The following is a 20,395-nucleotide window of genomic DNA, read 5'->3' as shown; positions in this document are numbered from 1 at the left end:
ACGCCCGGAAGGAGCCTAGAGGTGACTGTCCCCGGGACCCCTTTCCAGGCAGGAAGCACGCCCCCATCGGCCCCCACCCAGGAGAAAAGCTCCTTCCAGACTCCTCTGCGCCCGATCCCCAGTTTCCTCGCCCGGGACTGTGGGAGTGGGCCGTCGACTCGGGCTGCCAGCCCAGGCCTCCCGCACAGCGCGGCCCACGGACAGCACCCACCCGCGCGCGGCGGCGGCTGGCGGGCGGCCGCCCTTTTAAATCCCCGGGCTCATTTGCATGGCCCCGCCCCCCCAGTGACACGGCTGGCGCGGGCGGGCCCGTCCCCCCTGCCCCTGGGTCGCTCTTTTTTAAGCTCCCCTGAGCCGGGGCTGCGCTCCTCTAATTGGGACTCCGAGCCGGGGCTATTTCTGGCGCTGGCGCGGCTCCAAGAAGGCGTGAGTTCGCGGCCGCTCCGGTGGCTTCTTTTTTTTATATCTATAATTTAATTAAATTATTTATTTATTGAGGCCGCGCACGGGCCGTGCCCAGCTTCCTGCCCCTCGCCATCCTCTGGGGGAGGGGGGATATTTTTGTCCCCCCGCCTGGATGTGACATATAAATACCCCGCGGGGGCCTTGGCGGCGAGCACGCGGCGGCGGCGGTCTCTGAGCGCCTCTGCCCTCTCTCCCGGTTTCAGATCCGCATTTGCTAGCAGCGGCGGCGGCGGCGGAGCCAGGCCGGTCCTCAGCGCCCAGCACCGTCGCTCCCGGCAGCCCGGAGCGCGCACCGCAGGCCGGCAGCCGAGCTCGCGGTGAGTCGTCCCCGGGGCCCGCGGCGGCGGCGGCCGAGGGGGGCGCCCGCGCCCCCGCCCGCACGCCGCCCCTCCTGCGAGCCGCCCGGGGCTGCAGCGCGCGCCGCCGGCTTTATTCCCAGGCCCGGGCGGCGCGATCCGCCGGCGGGGAGGGCCGCGCGGCGCGGGGGCGGGCGGCGGGGCCCGGCGGCGCGGGGAGGACGCCCGCACCGGGTCCCCAGCGCCGCGGGCGCCCTGCGGGGGGCGGGGACCCGGGAAAGGCGCGCGGTGGGGGAGGGGGGCGCGCGGCTGCAGCGGGCGCGAGTTGTGCACCCAGCGGAGCCCGGTGCACCTCGCGCGGCGGCCGCTCCCGCCCGAGCCCGGGCCGGGTGGGGGGCGGGGAGAGGCACGGGCTGCGGCGCAGCGGGCGGGCGGGGGGTCGAGCGCCCCCCGCAGCCCGGGGAAGTTCTCGAAGTGAGGGGGAGGGGCGGGAGCCCCGAGATTCGGCTCTCCGCTCCCTCGGCCTTTCTCTGGTGGCCGGTCCGCAGACGAGGCCGGATCGCGGGCCTGGGCTTGGGGCTTCACCCCGACCCCACCTCTGGCCCGGCCCGCGCCTCCTCAGCCCCCAGGGCCCGGCCTGCCATCCGCCCCCACAAACTGGTTTCTCTGCTTTGCTGGGCTCTGTTGGAACTAGTCCCTTTGACTCCCCGTTTCTGTTTTTTTTTCTGGGGCTTTATTTTTCGGGAAAGGTACGGAGGGAGGGGGTTTTCTTCCTCCAGCGCGCGCCAGGTTTCCTGCCCCAAGGCGGGCTTGGGTGCCCCCTCTGGCAGGAAGTGGGGCCGGGTGCACCCGCGTGGCGGTGCATGCGGTCGGGGTGCGCTGGTTTCCCGCGCCTGCAGGAACGGCCTGCGCCCCTCCCCCCGCGCGCCCTAGCTCTCAGTCCCTGCTGGCCAGCGGTGTAGGCCGGGTGCAGACACTTGCAGAGTCACCCAGGGTCGGTCTGTAGCTGGGGTGGACTGGGTCTTAACTAGCTTGTAGGCCCCACGCAAAGTGGCGGACTGGAAGGGCCACCAGGAACTTACTCCATCCTTCTCGACAACTTGCTGTGTGACCTTGGGCCACTCATCGGGCTTCTCTGGGCCACTTATTTTTTCCTGGAAAATGAGAGCCGCCAGAATTTTTTCTTGATTATTTCTGCAGAATTCTAAAACATTTAAGGGCCACACACTGTGCACGGTGCATGGAGGAGACAGGTTTAAGGCCCAGAAGGGCTTATTACAAGCGGGTTGGGATTGGGCCCGAGATGTGGCTTCTCCAAGCCAGGCCTCCCTGATGTTCAGAAACAGGTGGAAGAGACAAACCTTCCTTGGCCTCACTAGACAGGGCCTCCATCTTTCATTCAGTGGGGACCTAACTGAAGGATGGTTTAAGGGGTCCCTTATAACCATAGATGGGTGGAGGGACCAGATGGTATAAGAGCTTCCAGAGAGACTGGTTCCCCACCTGGAACCCCCTCTGAGGAGGCCTCAGGCAGACCTCATGTGAGGTCAGCACTCATTTAGCTGATTAATTTTGATGTTTAGTTTGAAGGGGGACCTGTGGTGTAATATAAGATTCTAATCACTGCCTGTAATTACAGAGCAGAACAAGCCACTAATGATGGAGCAGGATAAATCACCAACCACCCTGTTTGAAAGGGTCTCCAAGTCTGAAATATTATAAAATAGAATGATTACCAAAGTCCTGCCATCTGGAGGGTCTCTCAGTGATGGGGGTCAGGAGCCCTTCAAAAATCAAGTTTCCAAAAATGTTTTCCTGTCATTGGGTTAAAATTGGAAATTGCCTCAAAATCTGAAGAGGAAAGAAACATCTTCAGATAGTTTAGTTCCCACTGATGAGTAAAGATGTCTTTCCATCTAAGTTTCTTTAAATACTGCCTAATTCAGCCTCAGCAGTCTGGAAAGATGGTGAGCGAACTGTTGAGGCAGGTGCTGCCTTGTCCCCATTTTACAGATGGGCAGGCTTTCCGAAGTAGGACCACTTGTGCCCACCCCTAACCAAGGGCAGGTTGGTGGGGCCATAGTTCTCCCGGGTCTCATCCTAAAACTTCCGGATGGGGATAAGGATGGAAATGTGGAGGACCTTCTCTTTTTTTCAAGCTTCTGGAAGACATCCCAAATAAAGGCACCACTCCTTGTGGTGATTAAACCCCAGCAGACCTGAGATGAAGGAAAATGCTAGAGAGGGACTATCAAATTTTTAGGATTTGCCCCAGGTGACCAGCCAGGGTCTGTTAGAAGGGTCCATTCCTGAATCCCCACCCCTCCCATAAGTGGTCTTCAAAAAACAGCCCCGGCTGACACCAGGTCAGCCAGGTTGGGGAGAGGACACCTCAGCACCTTTACCTCACCCGCTGCACATTCAGCTATTTTCCTCTCCCTCAGTTGTCTGCAAGTCCGATACCGTGAGGTTTGTTTGCTCTAGGAGAGAGCAGAAAGTACTGGCTGGTGGACACTCCACCCCACCCCGCTTTGATTGGCCCTTCTTAGCATTTGGTCCTCAGGCTTGGGCCTTACCAGACAGGCAGTGTCAGTGCAGTGAGCAGGGGTGACATCCATGGCTGCAGAACCACCTTCTCTTTTTCTGCTTCACTTCCTACTCCCCTCAGAACTGCCTAGGCATGGTTTTCTCACAAGAGAGCAGCCGCTGGTGATGAGAGGGAGGGGTTCCTGGCGGTTTGTGGGACCCCATTTTCCCTCACCTTTGCCTGAGGGCTGCCTTACCTCTGTAGCCAGGTCTGGGCTGGGAGTACCTCATGGGCGCCACCCCTATGGTGGCAGGACAACAAAGAACCCTTCTAAAAAGAGATAAGGAGCTGATTAGGACCAACGGCCCTGCTCCACCCTGCAGTAGCATGCAGGAGGTGGGCAGAACCTTCTGTTCTGGGGTCCACTGGCAGCAGGCAGTTCCTGCAGTGTGCCTCAGGGGTGGGGTGGTGAGAGAGAAAGTGACTGAGGCATGAGGTTTTGTTTAAAATTTACTTTTTCTGTCTCCCAGCATCCCAGCCATTGCTCTTCACCTGCTCCATAGAGAAGGAAGATGAGTGAGTCAAGCTCGAAGTCCAGCCAGCCCTTGGCCTCCAAGCAGGAAAAGGACGGCACTGAGAAGCGAGGCCGGGGCAGGCCGCGCAAGCAGCCTCCGGTGAGTCCCGGGACGGCGCTGGTAGGGAGTCAGGTGGGTGTCCAAACCTTTGCCTCAATTTACCCCTTGAGGGCTAGGGAGGTGCCTGGTGGCTCTGTTAAGTGTGAACTTGCATGGAAGGATCCAGAATCATTCCTGTATGTGTGTGGTCATAACTTAAAGTGGCATCTCTATAGTCAGATTCTTCAGCCATTCCAGGAGAGAGAATTCTGGGGTCTGAGGAACTCAAGGTGGGTTTTAAAGCCAGTGCCAGAAATCCAAGCCAGAAGCAGCCCAGTGGTCGTACATAGGTCACTGCTTTTACTGTGGTAAACTACTCTCCTTTTCTAAAATTCCAGACCACTGAGGACCTGTGGTTTTTATCTTTTTTTAAATTAATTAATTTATTTTCATTTGTCGGTAGACCTTTATTTTATTCATTTATTTATATATGTGGTGCTGTGAGAATTGAACCCAGTGCCTCACACATGCTAGGCATGTGCTCTACCACTGAGCCACAACCCCAGCCTGCCCCTGTGTTTTTATCTTCTAACAAAAATGAATATTAATTCATTGTTTTGCAGTGCTGGGGATGGAACCTAGGGTCTTGTGCATGCTTGGCAAAGTGCTCTATCACTGAACCACACCCCCAGCTGTGTGTGTGTGTGTGTGTGTGTGTGTGTATGTATAATCTCTCTCCCAGGGTTTTAATCATATGACTCTGCATATAAAATTAAAAATTTATCAATTTGCTGTAGAAGTTTCTATACACTGTCAATTTTTGTCCATCTCGGGCCCATAATGAATTCCTGGGCTAGCACCTATTCATAGGCCACACTTTGAGTAGTCCTCAGATGGGCTTTGTCCCTGGCTCTATAAACAGACATCGAAGCCCAAGAAATTGAAAGTGTTGGGTAATTAGTGGTAGTAATCCTCAACCCTGGTATTGCTCCTTCATAACATCCCATAGTGGGGTGGGTGAGTGCTGTGGCACTGTGAGGCCCCCTAGGGAATGTGGCCACCTGGGCTTTGGGTCGGGCACCTGTTGCCATGGTAGAGATCTTAGCTTCTCACAGGGAGGCAGCTGTCTCCCAAGCAAGGGATGGCTGTCGGTGAAGCCTAGTTACTATTTCCTGAGGAAGAGAAGAATTGAGGTTGACTCTTGTCGATTCAGCATAGAGCAGGCCGTCACACCTGCAGGTCTTCCCAACTATAGCCAGGGAGTCTCAGGCGACATGACATAAGAGGTTTGTGCGATTGTGTGGTGGAACTCAGCGACCAACTTCAGGGCAGGGTGTTGGAGACTCATCCTCTTCTGGGCCCATCCCCCTTTGCTTCCCTTATCCTACCTGTTGAAGGAGGTTAGGGTTACAGAGCCATGCTTATAAATGGCCCCTGGAGCTGCCCCTGAGTGTCTTCATTATTCCTCAGCTTCTATGTGTTATGCAGAAGGTTTTTTAATTTTGTCTTGAGCTTTTAAAATTTCAGCAACAGTGGCAGTGATCTCTGGAGTCCAGGCACAATTTCTCTTCCCTGGGGGTCCAGGTTTGCAGGTGAAGGTAGGGAGTCCCCCCAGCTTCCAGCATGTATCATGGGAGAGGAGCAGGTAACAATCAATCTGCCAGTGCCAGGGTCATCTAAGGGTTTTTTTCTGCCTATGACACCTTTCCCAGAGGTCTTCAGGCTTCTTGTCATTTTGTTGTCCCAGAAACCTCCAGGGAAGCAAAGGGGAGGGGCTTTGAAAAATGGTCACACTGAGGGCCTGAATCCTGGAGAGCTAGCCTCCTGCCATAGTTCTGTGTTTTCCTGGGTCAGGAGTTTTCTTAATGACTTAACCCCGCTGGGGCGGGGCAGAGGGCTGTCTTCTGAAGGGGCGGGGACAGGTGGTGTCTGTGTCCCTGACTGCCTCATCTTATCTTTGCAGAAGGAACCCAGCGAAGTGCCAACACCTAAGAGACCTCGGGGCCGACCAAAGGGGAGCAAAAACAAGGGCGCCGCAAAGACCCGGGTGAGGAAAGCTGGTGCCGCCTGGGCCCGTGAATTGAGGTCCCTCTTGTCTTTCCATGGGCACATCTGTGGGGAAGGTTGGGAAGCGACCTGCATTCCTTGTTCTTTGCCCCATCCCATCCTTGGTACATGGGTGGTGATGCGTCTTTGCTGAGCAAGGGAAGCAGGGTCACGACTGAGGTCTCAATGTCTGTGGCATTAGTCCTGTCACTGACGATAGGGAAGTCAAGTCAGAAGTCCTGCCATTGATCCATTCTGGCAAAAGGCAGTATGGGGAGAGTAAAGGGCCTCTGCCAGCCCTGGGCTGAGAATATCACTCCCCCCCCCACCCCACCCCCGGGGGTCCCTGGAGCCCAAAGGGGTGGGGACAAGCAGGGAAAGCCAGATTGCCAGTGGCATCAGCCTTTCAGAAGGGTTGTTTTTTATTTTTTCTGAGGCACGACTCATATCCTCTGAGTCACAGGTGGAGGAGGGAGTAGGGGGCGTGTGTGTATGTTGGGTGGGGGGCAAGTGTGGCTGGTCAGTCATCAGCAGCTGGACTTGGATGAGCCTTCGGGGTGAGTCCTGGGTTGCTCTGAGCAGAGTAGGTCTCTACCTCCCTCTCCTTTCCTAGTGAGGAATGGGCATTGGGCACTCAGTGAGGACTGGCCAGCATTTTTTTACTTAGGGCATATTTTCTCTGACCCTCCAGAAAACCACCACAGCTCCAGGGAGGAAACCAAGGGGCAGACCCAAAAAACTGGTAGGTGTTCCTTGACTCTGCGGCTCATCTTGGGGAGGGCGTTAAGAATTTGCAGTGCCTAGTTCTGTGTATCCACCATGGAAAGATTGTTCTCCCCGATCTACCATGACAGGGATGCTGGGACATAACAAACCTCACACAGGTCAGAGAAGGGAAGGGGTGTGCCCAGGGCTTTTACAGGACAGTGCCCATGAGAAGTGAGGGGTCCCACACACAAACCAGGCCAGACCCCCTGCCCTCCCCTAGGGGGAAATGGTGGTTCCTGCATCTCCCTTTGCTCCTCGCATACACTTAGAACTCTCAGGGGAGGTGGTGGGAGTCTAGGTGGTGCCCCCAATGACAGATGAGAAAGAAAAATCACAGGGGCAGGGTGACCTCCCTAGGATCTTCTTGGAAAGAGCAAGAAATGGCAAAGGTCCTTCCAAGCTGGTGGGAGTTCCATTGTAACCTACCTCGCCTCCTGGGGAGGCGCCATTCATTTCTGAGCTCCTAAGTAGCTGGGGGTAGGCTGTCCTGAGCGGCTGCCTCCAGGAGTGCCCTGTAGCTGAGCCCTTCACCGGCCCAAGGCACTCATTCCTAGAGCTGGGCCACATGGGTGGAGGCTTGGGGGGCACTGCTGGCCAGGCCCCAGGAGTGAGTAACAGGAAACAGTTGTTTTGGAGTCTGTGCCTGGCACAGGGGCTGTGGGCCCTGTGGTGTCCCAGCATTCCCACCCAGTGAGTGAGCCCCAGCAGCGTGCGCTTCCCCTTCCTCCCCACCCTGGGCTGGGGTCAGCCTTTGGCCACTCAGACCTGGCTCCCCTGTTCAGCGCCTGCCTGGTGGGCCAAGGCCATCTTGTTCCCCTGTGCCCATCCCGGGACTCGCCTTCTGCTGCCCCTTCCAGTTCCTCTCCAGGCCACCTCTCCTCCCTCCCCAAGAGCCAGTCACTTCCTCGGCAGAGCCCTGCCCTCCCATGGGCCTAGGGGCCTGGCTTCTGGCTGTGTGTGAGCAGCATGTGTGGGTTTTTTTTCCCCCTTTTAAATTCTTCGTTTTTATGAATGAAACCCAGGGCTGGAGGTTGCTGAGTCACCCACACACTCAGCCCTGACTCATCCCCCTTCTGGAGAGCCTGGGAGTGCAGGGAGTGGTGGGGGCTGGCCTCGGTAGAGAGGGGCCAGACCCAGAGCTGCTCTGCCCACCCCGCAGGAGAAGGAGGAAGAGGAGGGCATCTCGCAGGAGTCCTCAGAAGAGGAGCAGTGACCGCCCGTGCCGCCTGCTCCCTCTGAGGAGCAGCTTTCTTCTGGGACTGGACAGCTTCACTCCGCTCCCACAGCCCGCCCCTTCCCCCAGGCCCACTGACACGCCTCTGGCCCGCCAGCCCCACCTGCGCCCTCCCTACCGCACACTACACAGCACACCAGCCGCTGCAGGGCCCCTGTGGTCCCAATGGGAGCAGTTTTCCTCTAGCCTCAGTCCCCAGCGTCCCTTTCTACCCCCACCCCATGCACACACACTTGCCCTGGACAAGGCTAATGTCCCACTTAGCCGCACCCTGCGCCTGCTGCGTCCCTGCCTGCTTGGTGGGGACATTGCTGTCTGGGCTCTTGGTTTGGGGGCCCCATTCTCTGCTCCACTGTTCCTTCTGGCTTCCCATAGAGGGGCCTGGGAGGGCTCCCCTGGCCTTAAGGGGTCCAAACCCCATCTTATTCTGACATGCCCCACTGCTGGACCTGCACTAGCAGGTGTGGCCAATGGGGAAGGGGTGCTTCGCCCCCAGCCAAACTTATCAGGTGGAGCTCACACCGTCTTCTCTTCCCCACCTGAGTCCTGCACTAGGTTGGACAGCCCCTTTGGGGTACAGGAGGGAGGGCAGGAGTTGGAGCCCCTGTTCCCTATTCACAGGCCCTACCACCTTGCCCTCACCCTGGGATCTGAGCATCTAGTGCAGGGGTAGAAATGAAGTCGCCTGTTGCCCAGGTTCCCTGTGGCAGCCACCTAAGGCAGGCCAGGGGGGCTACCTGCCACCCTTCGCTTCCATTCTCAGCTGTTTACCTTCCCCTGATGGGGCACTATTAACAAGGAGCTAGCCCTGCCCACGCTGCCTCTCCCGCTCCTCCCCCACCCCCATGGTTCTGGTTCCATCTTTTCCTCTGTTCACAAACTACCTCTGGACAGTTGTGTTGGTTTTTGTTCAATGTTTCATTCTTAGACATCAGTCATTGCTGCTGCTACCAGCGCCAGACGTTCATCCTCATGCCTCCCCCGTTCTGCCCACATTCCCCTCCCCAAAGTGTTCCTCACGGGGAAGGGGGACTGGGGTGCAGCAGGCTGGGTTACCTACTACCCCAGTCCCAGGGAAGGTGGGGTCCTGCCCCTAGGATGCTGCAGCAGAGTGAGGAGGGGGTCCGTGTTGACCATGAAGGGTGTAGGGGCCACCTTCTCCCCTTGTTCTGTCGGGGAGGGGTTGGCCATTATTTGTCCCAGCCTGGGGCTCCCCCTCTGGTTTCCTATTTGCAGTTACTTGAATAAAAAAAATATCCTTTTCTGGACTCGAGTCATTTGAGATGAGCTGGGGTAGATGGGGTGAGAAGCAAGGGTCCAGGGTTGGCACTTGGAATGACTCCCCCCACCTTCAGGCTGCCTGGGATAAGAGGAGGCGATGAAATCGGCTACAGAGGTAATTTAAGCCCCTCTTGAAGGAGTCAACCACACCCCTAGCCACAAAACATTTTATTTACAAAATATATATAATGAATACTATACATGTGGGCCCTGTAACCATGGAAACAACTCCAAATCCCTCCTGGGGGTTTGTGCCAAAGCCCAGTTCAGGCAAGTTAAAGAGAAAGCAAAGCTGTTCCCAGCCACCCTACCCCAAAAAGGCCTGTCAGTGCCTGGGGCTCAGCCCACTAATGGCTGTGAGTGAGTGAGATGATGTCGCAGTGGGTGTGGGGCATTGAAGACCCAATACCTGGGTGAAGGACTAGGTGGGTGCACATGGGACACAGGAGCAGACTGCAGGGACCTGGGTACTCCAGGACTTCGAAGGCTCTGAGCATTAGAGCCAGGTCATGTCTTGACATCCAGCAAGGGCATCTGCTTGTGCTGGTAGCCACTCTGCCAGCCGTGTACAACCTGTGGGGGAAGAGACCGAGCCACAGGGATGGGCTCTGGCCACTTTACACCCCCAAGCAATTTTGAAAAAAATAAAGCTGGGTGCAGTGGCACACCTGTGATCCCAGTGGCTCAGGAGGCTGAAGCCAGAGGGTCGAAAGTCCAAAGCCAGCCTCAGATATAACTACATTTGGAGGAGGTGCCCCACTGGTCACAGCCCCAGTGGGGAGGGGAGGGCTGAGGGCAGGATGGGGTCTGGTTTCAGGATAACAGTGCTCCCTCAAATCCACTTGCTTTCCCCTGCCCCCAGAGTGCTCACCTTGGGGTCTCCCACGTCGGAGAGTAGCTCCTGTTCAGCCTCGTGCAGCTCCTCAGCAGGGTCGTAGCTGTACATGGGCAGTAGGTGATGGCGGAGCCGGTCCACCCTGGGGAACAGGGCAGAGGCTGAGCCCAAGCCCCACTCACCCCGATGAAACACCTGGCTGCTTAGGTTCACCCCCCGCCCCCAGGCAGAGCTCTTAAGTCCTGACACAATGTGGCCACAAAGGGGCCTCTCCCCAGTGAGTAGGCTGAGGTAAGGAAAACGAATTTCAGACTTGTTTCAGGCTGGCTGAGGGGCATTTAACACTTAGGCTGACAGCTCAATCCTACGGGAAGAAACTTCAGAACTGGAGTGGGGACACTCACCGCTTTTTCTTCTGCACATACATTACCTGTAACAGAGACACGGCACTGTGGAGGTTGCTGAGCCCAGGAAGGCCCAGTGAGGGGCCACCTCCACCCCTCACTCCCTCAAAAGGACAGCTGAGATGCTGTGTGCACCTGACCAGGCCCACCCAGCCCCTGCCTCGGCACAGTTGTGAGTGTCTGTGTGTGCATGTGGTGGGGGGGGCTCCTTACCACAGCCACCACCACCCCGACCAGGGTGATGAGGAAGAATGGCCCCAACACATAGCCCACCATGGAGTCACTGTTGGTCTGGGGAGCATTGGGCACTGTGGTGTTACTCATGACATCAGCAGCTGGAGGGCTGAGTGGTCAGCATGGGCAGTGGTGCCTCGGGAGGGTGCCTCCACTGGGCTCCCTGGGGGAGGAGGAAAGGAGGTTATCAATTGCACCTACAGTGACATCCAAATTTTGAACACCTCCCCCAGAGCTGGAGATCTGTGAAAAATGCCCCAGGTCAAACACTGGGATGAGGTGTCCTCTGCAAATACATGCTGGGTGTAATCCTCCCATAACTTAGCAAAGAGTCATTGGGTGGAAAGGGGACCAAAGGAAGGTCCAGATCCAGGATCTGCTTCCTGTCCAGCTCCTATCCCTAAGGGTGGGGCCCAGGCTCAGATGCTGGGTGAACATTTGGGAGCCTCAATTTCTGGGGAAAGGTTAGGTGCAGGTTTCCAGGTCCTGTCACAGACTTGGTTATTGGGCTGTCAGCACCCATTCAGTGGAGCAAAATGGGGATCAAGTAAACAGGAGGGGTGCATTGCACTTAGAGGTGAGATAGGAGCATCTGAAGGGGCCTGCCTCAGTTATGGTTCAGTTCCCACACTTAAGGTTACAGGCTCATGCCTAAGCTCTATGTCCTCGCTCCTGGTGTCACCCAAGAAAGCCCGGACACCCACCCAACTCAGTCTCATGTACCAGTGTGTGCACAGTGGATAGGGCTGGACCGTATCTTCGAGATGATGTCATCTCACTCCAGTCCCCACCCGGGACTCCGCCCAGGTCCCTCCCCTCCTGGCCTGGGTTGACAGGCGAGGTGTGAGGGTCAGCCCCCATAGACAGAAGCAAGAATATCGTCCTGGGGCAGCTGCACCAATATGGTCCAAGGTCCCTGACCCACGTTCGCCTGGGTCTCTATCAGAGGGCAAGGCAGAGCTCCCTGCCCCGTGTCTGTGGGGCATCAGGCTTGCCTGTACCCAGGCGACAAGCTCACCGTCCTAGGCCGAGGAAGCAGAGGATGCGGAGCGCATGAGGCCGCTCCTAGGATGCTGGCCAGCAGCGGCGGAAGGAAGGTAGTTCCCACCGTGCTGGGAGGCTCAGGTCGGGGGTGTGGAGCCTTGGGGGAGCGTGGTGGGGCCGCCCCGCGCCTAGGCATCTTGGAATCCCAGCACCCTGACGCGTGGACCCGTGCCTGCGCTCTGCAGACCAATCAACCCGGCCAAGCCTTACCTCCCGCCGCTGCAGCCCCGACAGGAACACCCTGGGTTGGCTCCAGGGCCCCGGAAGAGCCGGCGGGCGCGTGATCAAAGGACCCGGGGAGGTGGGCGGGGCTTCCTTCTGGCGCAGCCAATCCGAAGGCGGGGGTGGGCAGCGCGAAGGCGGGGACAGCGGGGCGTGCAGGGTCCACCCCGCGGCGGCAGGGGGCAGCCGAGGGCTGCGCAGCTGCGGGTGGAGAGTGCGGCGAGGCGGGCGGCGCGAGTGGTTTCCCGGCTTCCCCGGTGCCGGCCGGGGCTGGGCTTCTTAGTGCCCCGGAGTTGGAATCGGAACTTGGGAGCGACGCCAGGCGTCCACCGCCCTCACCCTCTGGTTGGAGCCCAAGAATGGGGTCACGCCACGCTCTAGCCCAGACTCTTCACGGCAGGACCCTGCGCCCGGCCTCAAGGCCTCCATCAGCGTTTGCCGGCAGGCTCTTGGGTGGTGCTCAGCGGGTAGAGGCGGGGGCGAGGGTTACTTCCCGCCCAGCGGCGGGACCCAGGCCCACCCACCCTTTCTGCGTTCAGTCTTAGTGCCTGTGAAACCCTCTGTTGTGAGATTAAACGATGATGCAGACAAGGAGCCTAGTCCATAGGCTGTGTCCTGACGGTTACATTTCTCTTGGTCACCTCTTTCCTTCCTGTGTCTTAGGGGACACAGGCAACTGAGTGAGATGCCCCTGGGTTACGGGCAACTCAGTAAACTTGAGTTAAAGTTTTCACGGTCTGACTGGTACACACTGGAGAAATCTGAGTAAGATCGGTGAAATTCACCAATGTCAATATCCTGTTTGTCATTAAAGTTTTGCAAAGTGGTACTATTGGGAGAAACTAAGCAGGGTACAAGGGATCTGTTTCTTCAAAACTGCAAGTGAGCCTGGCACAGTGTTGCATGCCTGTAATCTCAGCTGTCCCAGAGGCTGAGGCAGGAGGATCTCGAGTTCAAAACCAGCCTCAGCAACTTAGCGTGGCCCTAAGCAATTTAGTGAGACCCAAGTGAATGTATATTTACCTCAGATGTGTGTGTGTACATATATATATATATATACACATATACACACATATATATACACATACATGTACATACATACTTATAACTAATTTATATATGCATTTAGTTTTTACCAAATCCTCCTTTTCCACCCCAAATCACAAATGATCAGATTATTCCAGACTCGGTGTAGGGGAGCCACCAAAGAAGATCAAGCTAGTGGCATCTAAACCAGGCTGAAGCACTCTTGGGTCATCAAGTGGTAATGAGGATAAGGGATGGCCTATGTTACCCTGTTCTTGCCAGAGGAACCCTTGGGAGCGGGTGCGAAGAACTGGGAAACACTACTCACCACTGGCTGCCTGGCAATGGACATGGTGAGTGACTTGGTCTGACCCATCCCAGGTTTATTCAAGCCCTTCCAGACAAGGCTGAATGAGGACAGGTCCGGGGAAGAGGCAGACCCACTGGGAACCACAAGACAGTGGGAACTTTGACCTCTTGCTGCCTTCAGACACTGCTTTGTGACTGTGGTAGGGTTCTGGGTAGAGAAAGAATGAAAGAAACCCCTGAGCCTGGAGGCTGCAGGTGTATCTCCTGCTGCTCTCAGACTTCTGGGAAGCAAGGAGGACCACCCACCCCACGCTTTGTCTGGCAAGGAAGTGGGGAGCAGGTGATGGATTTGAGAACCTAGGCCCTCTTGGCTGCCCCCATACCCAGCTTTTGTCCTCATCCTCAGGACTTCCAGCCACACTTCGTGAGGGTCCTCTGTGAGTAGGTCCAGTGGTCATGTTGTATGTGGAAAGGGCCTTTCATGATCAGAGACTCAACATGTTTTATTTGCCTTTCTCCTAGGACAGGACACCTCTGCAAGCTACCCCGGGCAGCTTAAGCAACTCCAGTTGGTAACCGAGCAAGCTGACATTCTGAGCAGTGTAATGATATGGCCTGATCCTCCAGGATGTGGTAGAATGGGATGTCAGGTGAGACTTCTGGACAGCTCTGTGCGGGTAACTACTCCAGGGCTGCAGGTGAGGCCCATTTTCTTCCTGAATTGAGGCTTTGTGTCCTATGAAAGTATGCCTAAGAGCCACCAGGGAACAGTTCAATGCCACGCCTTCATGCAGCTGCCCCTTCAGAAAGGGGTGGGATAGGATGGGATTAAGGTCCCACAGTGCCACCCTGCTTAACCATGCTGCTGTGGTTATCACCTGGACTTATGCATCCACTTCTACTACTCACCCTTGTCCTCCTGCCCCAGACCCCATGAGGACATCATGAAACCAAGACCTGAAAAGACTGACCTGTTTTCAAGTTACTTAACTAAATTCCAGAACAATGCTGAAGAAGATGTATAGGAATGCAAAAATATTCAGTTCTGACAGGTAAATTCATATCTGGCATCTGTTAAAAATATCCAGAGGTAGGCTGGGGAGATAGCTCAGTTGGTAGAGCACTTACCTAACATGTGTGAGGCACTGGGTTCAATCCTCGGCGCCGCATAAAAATAGATAAATAAAACAAAGGTATTGTGTCCATCTACTAAAAAAAAAATTCAGAGATATTGCAGAGGAGCAGAAAAACACAATGAACTCATATTGAAAATAATAATCATTCAACTGAATCTAACCAAGAACTAATACAGGGCTAGGGAGATAGCTCAGTTGGTAGCGTGCTTGCCTCGTAAGCACAAGGCTGTGGGTTCAATCCCCATCACCTCAAAAAAGAACAAATACAGATGTTAGGCCTAGTAGAAGATATTAAATGTTATTATAACTGCATTCCATATATTTGAAGAGTTAAGTAGGAAGTCACAGAATATATATAAAAAACCCAAACTGATGAAACTAGTTTCAACTAAAAGTGTCTCCTGAGTGGGATTAATGGTAGATTAAATATTACAGAAAAAAATAGATAAAAAAGTTGGATACATAGCAATAATAAATCCAAATATAAATACAACAGAGAGGGCTGGGGTTGTGGCTAAAGGTAGAGCACTTGCATAGCAGGTGTGGGGCACTGGGTTTGATCCTCAGCACCACATAAAAAGAAACAAATAAAATAAAGGTATTGTGTCCATTTACAACTAAAAAATTAAAAAAAATACAACAGAGAAAAAATTACAGAGATAAAGAGAAGGAAGAGAAGAGATAGAAGAAGAAAGAAAAATATGAAAAGACCACCAATGATTTGTGGAACAATTTCAAGTAGCCTCAATGTGGTAGAGAGCTGGGCATGGTGGTACACACCTGTGATCCCAGCTATATGGGAGACTGAGGCAGGAGACACAAAATAAAGACTCGAGGGGACATCTTATATTGATAAAAGGGTCAGTTCATCAAGAAGATCCAGAAATTGCAAACATACATAGTGAACAACAGAGTCCAAAAATACATAAAACAGATATTGACAGAAATTAAGGGAGAGATACAGCCACATCAATGTTCATAGCTGCTCAATTCACAATAGCCAGACTGTGGAACCAACCTAGATGCCCTTCAATTGATGAGTGGATAAAGAAACTGGTATATATATACAATGGAATATTACTCAGCCATAAAGAATGATAAAATTATGGCATTTGCAGGCAAATGGATGAAATTGGAGAATATCATGCTAAGTGAGATAAGCCAATCTCAAAAAGCCAAAGGACGAATGATATCGCTAATAAGTGGAGGATGACACATAATGGGGGGGAGGGAAGTGTTAGTGTTAGGGTTAGAGTTAGGGTTAGGGAGGGGGGCAAGTATGGAGGAAGGAAGTACTGTATAGAGGGTAAAGAGGGGTGGGAGGGGTGAGGGAAGGGAAAAAATAACAGAATGAATCAAACAACATTACTCTATGTAAATTTATGATTACACAAATGGTATGCCTTTACGCCATGTACAAACAGAGAAACAACATGTATCCCATTTGTTTACAATAAAAAAAAATAAAATTAAAAAAAAAAGAAATTAAGGGAGAAATTATTCTTTATTCTTGGAAATCTGTCTGAAATTTTTTATAAACATGAACCTATCTAATGATAAATAGGCAGTTTCACTTCCAGAAAAAAAAAAAATGAAGATATATGTCTCAACATATACATACATGAATGTTCATAGGAGCATTATTTTATTTACTTATTTTTCAGCCCTTTTATGATGATGATTATGAATTTGCAGTACAGGGCATAGAACCAAGGGACTTTACTGCTGAGCTCTCTCCCCGCCCTTTTAATTTTATTTTGAGACCAGGTCTCAGTTGCCTCGCATCTGCCATCCTTTTGCCTTTTACCCCAGCTCCCGCATGGCTGGATCACAGGCCTGTGCTAGTCTCCCTGGCTTCAGTATTTTGTTTTGGTTTCTTTTTCCAGTGTCAGAGATTGGATCCAGGACCTCATGTGTGCTGTGTGTGCTCTACTACTGGGCTACACCCAGTACTGGGCCGTCTCTATTTAATTTTTTTCTGGTGAATTAGAATCCTACATAATTGTAGAGTATGAAGTGAAGTTACAGGGGCTGGGCTTGTGGCCCAGTGGTGGAGCACTTGCCTAGCACATGTGAGGCACTGGGTTCGATCCTCAGCACCACATAAGAGAATAAATAAATAAAGATATCATGTCTATCTACAACTAAAAATATAAAAACAAAAAAAGAAAGTGATGTTACATATATATAGTGTGGAATGAATGAATCAAGCTAATAATATATCCATGACCTTAAATACTTACCACTTACTTCTCCTGTCTGACTGCAACTTTGTACCCTTTGACCAACACCTCCCCACCCCCCACACCCCAGCCTCCGGTAACCACCATACTATACTCTGCTTCTATGGTTTGATTGTGTTGGATTCCACATACAAATGAGAACATGTTTAGAAATACTTCCACAATAATAGTTTTGGAGACTTCAGTACCCTACTTTCAATAATGGATCGGATATCCAGACAGTTAAATAAGGAAATAGAGGACTTGAAAAACAGGAAACCAACTGGATCTAACAGTCATATATACAACACTGCACCCATCAACCACGGAACACGCGTTCTGCATTCTTCTCGAGTGCACATGGAACATTCTCCAGACGTGTCAGGCCACACACACAAATATTGTAATGAATTAAAAAACCTAACAGCCAGACACAATGACACGTGCCTGTAATCCCAGTAACTAGGGAGGATGAGACAGGAGGATCAGAAGGTCAAGGCCAATCTCAGCAATTGAATGAGGTCATCTCAAAGTAAAAAATAAAAGTGCTGGGGATGTTGCCCAGTGTAGAGTACCCCTGGGTTCAATCCGCAATACCACGACAAAACAAACCAAAGCAAAAAACAAAACAGTCTTCCAACAGGACTGCTTTACGGGCCAGTTCTATTAACTATCTAAAGAAGAGTTAACACTAGTCTTTCTCAGTCTCTTCCAAAAAACTGAGAGGAGGAAATGCTTCCTAACTTTTTCTAACCCAGTATTGCCCTGATATCAAAAACAGACAAAGAAACATTAAAAAAAAAAAAAAAAAAAAAAAAAAAAAGAGACCTGCTGGGCACAGTGGCACTTTCCTGACATTCCTGTGATCCTGCTACTCAGCTAGGCTGAGGCAGGATGATCACAAGTTCACAGTTGGAAGCCAGCCTCAGCATGTAGTGAGACTCTGTGGTAGAGCATCCCTGGATTCAAGCCCCAGTACAAAAAACAAACAAACAAAAAAATAAAGGTCGATATTCCTTATTAATGTAGGTGTTGGCCCACAAAAGAATTCTCAATAAACTTTCACAATGATTGAAATTTATACAAAGTATCTTCTCTGACTATAATGAAATTAAACCAGAAGTCAATAACAGAAGGAAAACTGGAACATTTGCAAATAAGTAGAAAACAAACACACTCTTCAACCAGTGGGTCAAAGAAGAAACCACTAGGAAAATTATAAAATATTTTGAGACCAATTTAAAAAATATCAAAACTTGATATTGTAAAAGCAGTACTTGGAGGAAAATTCATAGCTGGAAAAGCCTAATGATCTCAAATCAAGAACCTAACTTTACAATTTAAGAAACTAAAAAAAAGTAGAGTGGGGCTGGGGCTGTAGCTCGGTGGTAGAGCACTTGCCCAGCACAGGTGAGGCACTGGGTTTGATCCTCAGTGAAGGATTATGGAAAATAATATTCCTACAAGACAGCTCCCCAGGAAAAATGGAGGGATGGCATGGCTGGGAGGAGGGAGGGGAAATTGGCCAAACATTAAGCCTCTCCCAGAGCACCCTTTCCTAATAACATGGGCCCTAAAGGAAAGGGGCAGATGTGGAATGCTGGGCCCTAAACCTTGACCTTCCCCCATGGTAAATTAGTCCTGAGTGAGGATGGGCAAGATTTGAGTACTCATCCCCCGGGGTCTGGTTTTAACCTGTACAACTAGCCCCTGATGGTCAAAACTGCACGTGCAGGGTTTCCAATGATTACATCACCCTCATTGTACCCTGTAAAATCAAAATCCCCTCCTTAAATGACGGCCATCTTCCCATCTGGAAAATGGGACCCAACGGGGCGAGTCTGCCAAGGAATAAAGGCTTCTCTGAATCCCTTGAGATCTGTTTCCCGTCCTTTTGCGCTTACACTCAACACCACATAAAAATAAACAAAATAAAGACATTGTGTCCATCTACAACTTAAAAAAAAAAAAAAAAGAAAAGAAAGTAGATCAAACTAAATTTAAGGCCAGCAGAAGAAAGGAAATAATGGAGCACAGCCCTGGGAGTGTGGGAGTGTGGTGCACACCTATAATTGCAACTACTCGAGAGGCTGAGACAGGAGGATCCCAAGTTTGAGGCCAGCCTGGGAACTTAGTGAGATTGTGTCTCAACATAAAAAATAAAAAGGAGCTGAGGATATAGCTCAGTGGTAGAGCACCCTTGAGTTCAAAGTTCAATCCCCAGTACTTAATAAATAAATAAATGAAAAAACATGGATCAATATTCCTAATTAGTATAGACATAGAAAAACTCAACAAAACACTAGCAAACTGAATCTAAGAGCACATTAGAAAAAATTATAAAATTATGCCCAAAGGGGATTTAACCCAGTCATATAAGGGTGGTTCAACTTAGGAAATCAATGTCACATACCACTTAATTGGGCACTAGGACAATAACATACTCCATATGTTTTTCTTTTTATCTACCAATAACTCCCCTCTCCCCTGTGTGCGCACCCCCCCACTTCTCTCTCTCTCTCTCTCTCTCTCAAAGTACTGGCAGTACAGGGGATTGAACCCAGGGCCTTGTGCTTACAAGGCAGGCACTCTACCTACTGAGCTATCTCCCCAGTCCCTATTATTTCATTTTGAGCTTGAACTTGAATGTGTGATCCTCCTGCCTCACCTTCCCAAGGAGCTAGGATTGCAGGTGTGTGCCATCATGATGGGCTCAAATTGGACATTTTAAATGTGTGTAGCCTCTCGTATGTTAATTTAACTCAAACTTTTAAAAATGTGAAGAATGAAGGTTGCTTTAAAAAAAATGGAGCACCTAGTGGGCAATCAGTCCTATTTGCTTTAGAAAAGAGTGAGTGGAATTAATGACTGGGCGTCCACTGCAGCTGGGAGGGGACACACACTAGGAAGAGGATCCTGGACTGCAGCAGGCACCGTCCACCATCACGTCACCAGTTCAGCTTCGCCAGGCCGCCCAGTGTGCCAGGTCCCCACGGTGCTCCCTCTCAGGCTTCTGCTACACTGCTCCAGAATTTTCGTGTGAAATGCCTGGCGTTCCGGGCACAGCCCTCCCCTCACCAGCTGTTCTTCTGCCACCTCTGCAGTGGAAAGCATGAGTCTTTTGAGGGAGGCCAGAGCCAGGTCAGCCTGGGGCCCACCGAGTTCTAGGATGAGGGGTCAGTGGGGTTGAGGCTGAGAGGGACTCCACAGTCCCAGCCCCTGGTGCTGGTGGCCTGGGGAAGCGAGGTGTGGGGTGCTGGAGCAAGGCCATCCACTTCATTTTGGAACTTTCTACTTCCAGGTCATCACAGGTGCTTGTGAATAGGGGTTTCCAGGAGCGGGGCCACTCCCCACTGGCCCCTTTCCTCTGCCTAGCCCTGAGTTCGCTGTGACTTAGCTTCCTCCTTGGTGGTTCTTCTAGACCCTCAAGTAAAAGGAATCCCCATCCAAGCTGGTCATTTGTCAATAACAGGACAGTCCACACTCCTTTCAAAGCTGTGCAGTAGTGTCCCATGCTGGGCCTGTATTTCCCCAAGGGATAGTGAGGAGGGACTGAGTGAGTCCTGCAGGAGTCAGTGGGAACCCCTCACTGGCCAGCCCCTGGCAGCACCAGAGGCCTGACTTGCAAGCTGTCCTTCCCCCAGCTCTCCTACCCAGTTGGTTCAACACCCAACCCAGCTCCCTTCTCGCCCCCGGCTCCTCCAGGCTCCAGCTCCCTCAAGGATGACCAGA

General features: G+C 52.3%; 2 protein-coding genes and 1 long non-coding RNA gene across 9 annotated transcripts; 2 read left to right on the top strand and 1 right to left on the bottom strand.

Annotated features, from left to right (window-relative positions):
- Positions 1–279: 279 nt before the first annotated feature.
- On the top strand, positions 280–8,075 carry HMGA1 (high mobility group AT-hook 1). 4 transcript variants are annotated; one of them, XM_079147273.1, is made up of 6 exons: positions 280–426; positions 669–782; positions 3,819–3,962; positions 5,866–5,949; positions 6,640–6,690; positions 7,876–8,075. In XM_079147273.1, exons 3-6 carry the CDS (start codon positions 3,861–3,863, stop codon positions 7,927–7,929), a joined length of 291 nt encoding a protein of 96 aa, XP_079003399.1. In that variant the 5' UTR covers positions 280–426; positions 669–782; positions 3,819–3,860; the 3' UTR covers positions 7,930–8,075. The 4 variants fall into 4 exon arrangements, with proteins under 4 accessions (XP_079003399.1, XP_079003398.1, XP_079003397.1 ...); XM_079147272.1 differs by having other exon boundaries at positions 6,640–6,694; positions 7,879–8,075; XM_079147271.1 differs by having other exon boundaries at positions 3,819–3,995.
- Positions 8,076–9,384: 1,309 nt separating this feature from the next.
- SMIM29 (small integral membrane protein 29) lies at positions 9,385–12,063 on the bottom strand. 3 transcript variants are annotated; one of them, XM_079147274.1, is made up of 5 exons: positions 11,959–12,063; positions 10,684–10,867; positions 10,471–10,496; positions 10,103–10,208; positions 9,385–9,804 (listed from the first exon to the last, which is right to left on the bottom strand). In XM_079147274.1, exons 2-5 carry the CDS (start codon positions 10,792–10,794, stop codon positions 9,739–9,741), a joined length of 309 nt encoding a protein of 102 aa, XP_079003400.1. In that variant the 5' UTR covers positions 10,795–10,867; positions 11,959–12,063; the 3' UTR covers positions 9,385–9,738. The 3 variants fall into 3 exon arrangements, with proteins under 3 accessions (XP_079003400.1, XP_079003402.1, XP_079003401.1); XM_079147276.1 differs by having other exon boundaries at positions 10,744–10,867; XM_079147275.1 differs by lacking the exon at positions 11,959–12,063 and adding an exon at positions 11,723–11,903.
- LOC306665608 lies at positions 11,707–19,127 on the top strand. Of its 2 annotated transcripts, XR_013765082.1 has the most exons (4): positions 11,707–11,829; positions 13,279–13,349; positions 13,828–14,357; positions 16,254–19,127. It is a non-coding gene; the product is annotated as an uncharacterized lncRNA (long non-coding RNA). The 2 variants fall into 2 exon arrangements; XR_013765083.1 differs by lacking the exon at positions 16,254–19,127 and having other exon boundaries at positions 13,828–15,388.
- Positions 19,128–20,395: the final 1,268 nt, after the last annotated feature.

Source organism: Sciurus vulgaris (assembly GCF_902686455.1).
Source record: "Sciurus vulgaris genome assembly, chromosome: 7".
Lineage (NCBI taxonomy): Eukaryota > Metazoa > Chordata > Mammalia > Rodentia > Sciuridae > Sciurus > Sciurus vulgaris.
Note: the sequence above shows the minus strand (reverse complement) of the source record. Positions and strands in the feature narration are given on the sequence as shown.

Coding starts and splice junctions, on each gene's coding strand:
- HMGA1 (XM_079147270.1), top strand. CDS start 3,861: ATGAGTGAGTCAAGCTCGAAGTCCAGCCAGCCCTTGGCCTCCAAGCAG. Junction 3,996..5,865: donor CGGCGCTGGTAGGGAGTCAG/GTGGGTGTCCAA, acceptor TTATCTTTGCAG/AAGGAACCCAGCGAAGTGCC. Junction 5,950..6,639: donor AGGGCGCCGCAAAGACCCGG/GTGAGGAAAGCT, acceptor CTGACCCTCCAG/AAAACCACCACAGCTCCAGG.
- SMIM29 (XM_079147274.1), bottom strand. CDS start 10,794: ATGAGTAACACCACAGTGCCCAATGCTCCCCAGACCAACAGTGACTCC. Junction 10,497..10,683: donor TCGGGGTGGTGGTGGCTGTG/GTAAGGAGCCCC, acceptor TCTCTGTTACAG/GTAATGTATGTGCAGAAGAA. Junction 10,209..10,470: donor TATGTGCAGAAGAAAAAGCG/GTGAGTGTCCCC, acceptor CCTGTTCCCCAG/GGTGGACCGGCTCCGCCATC.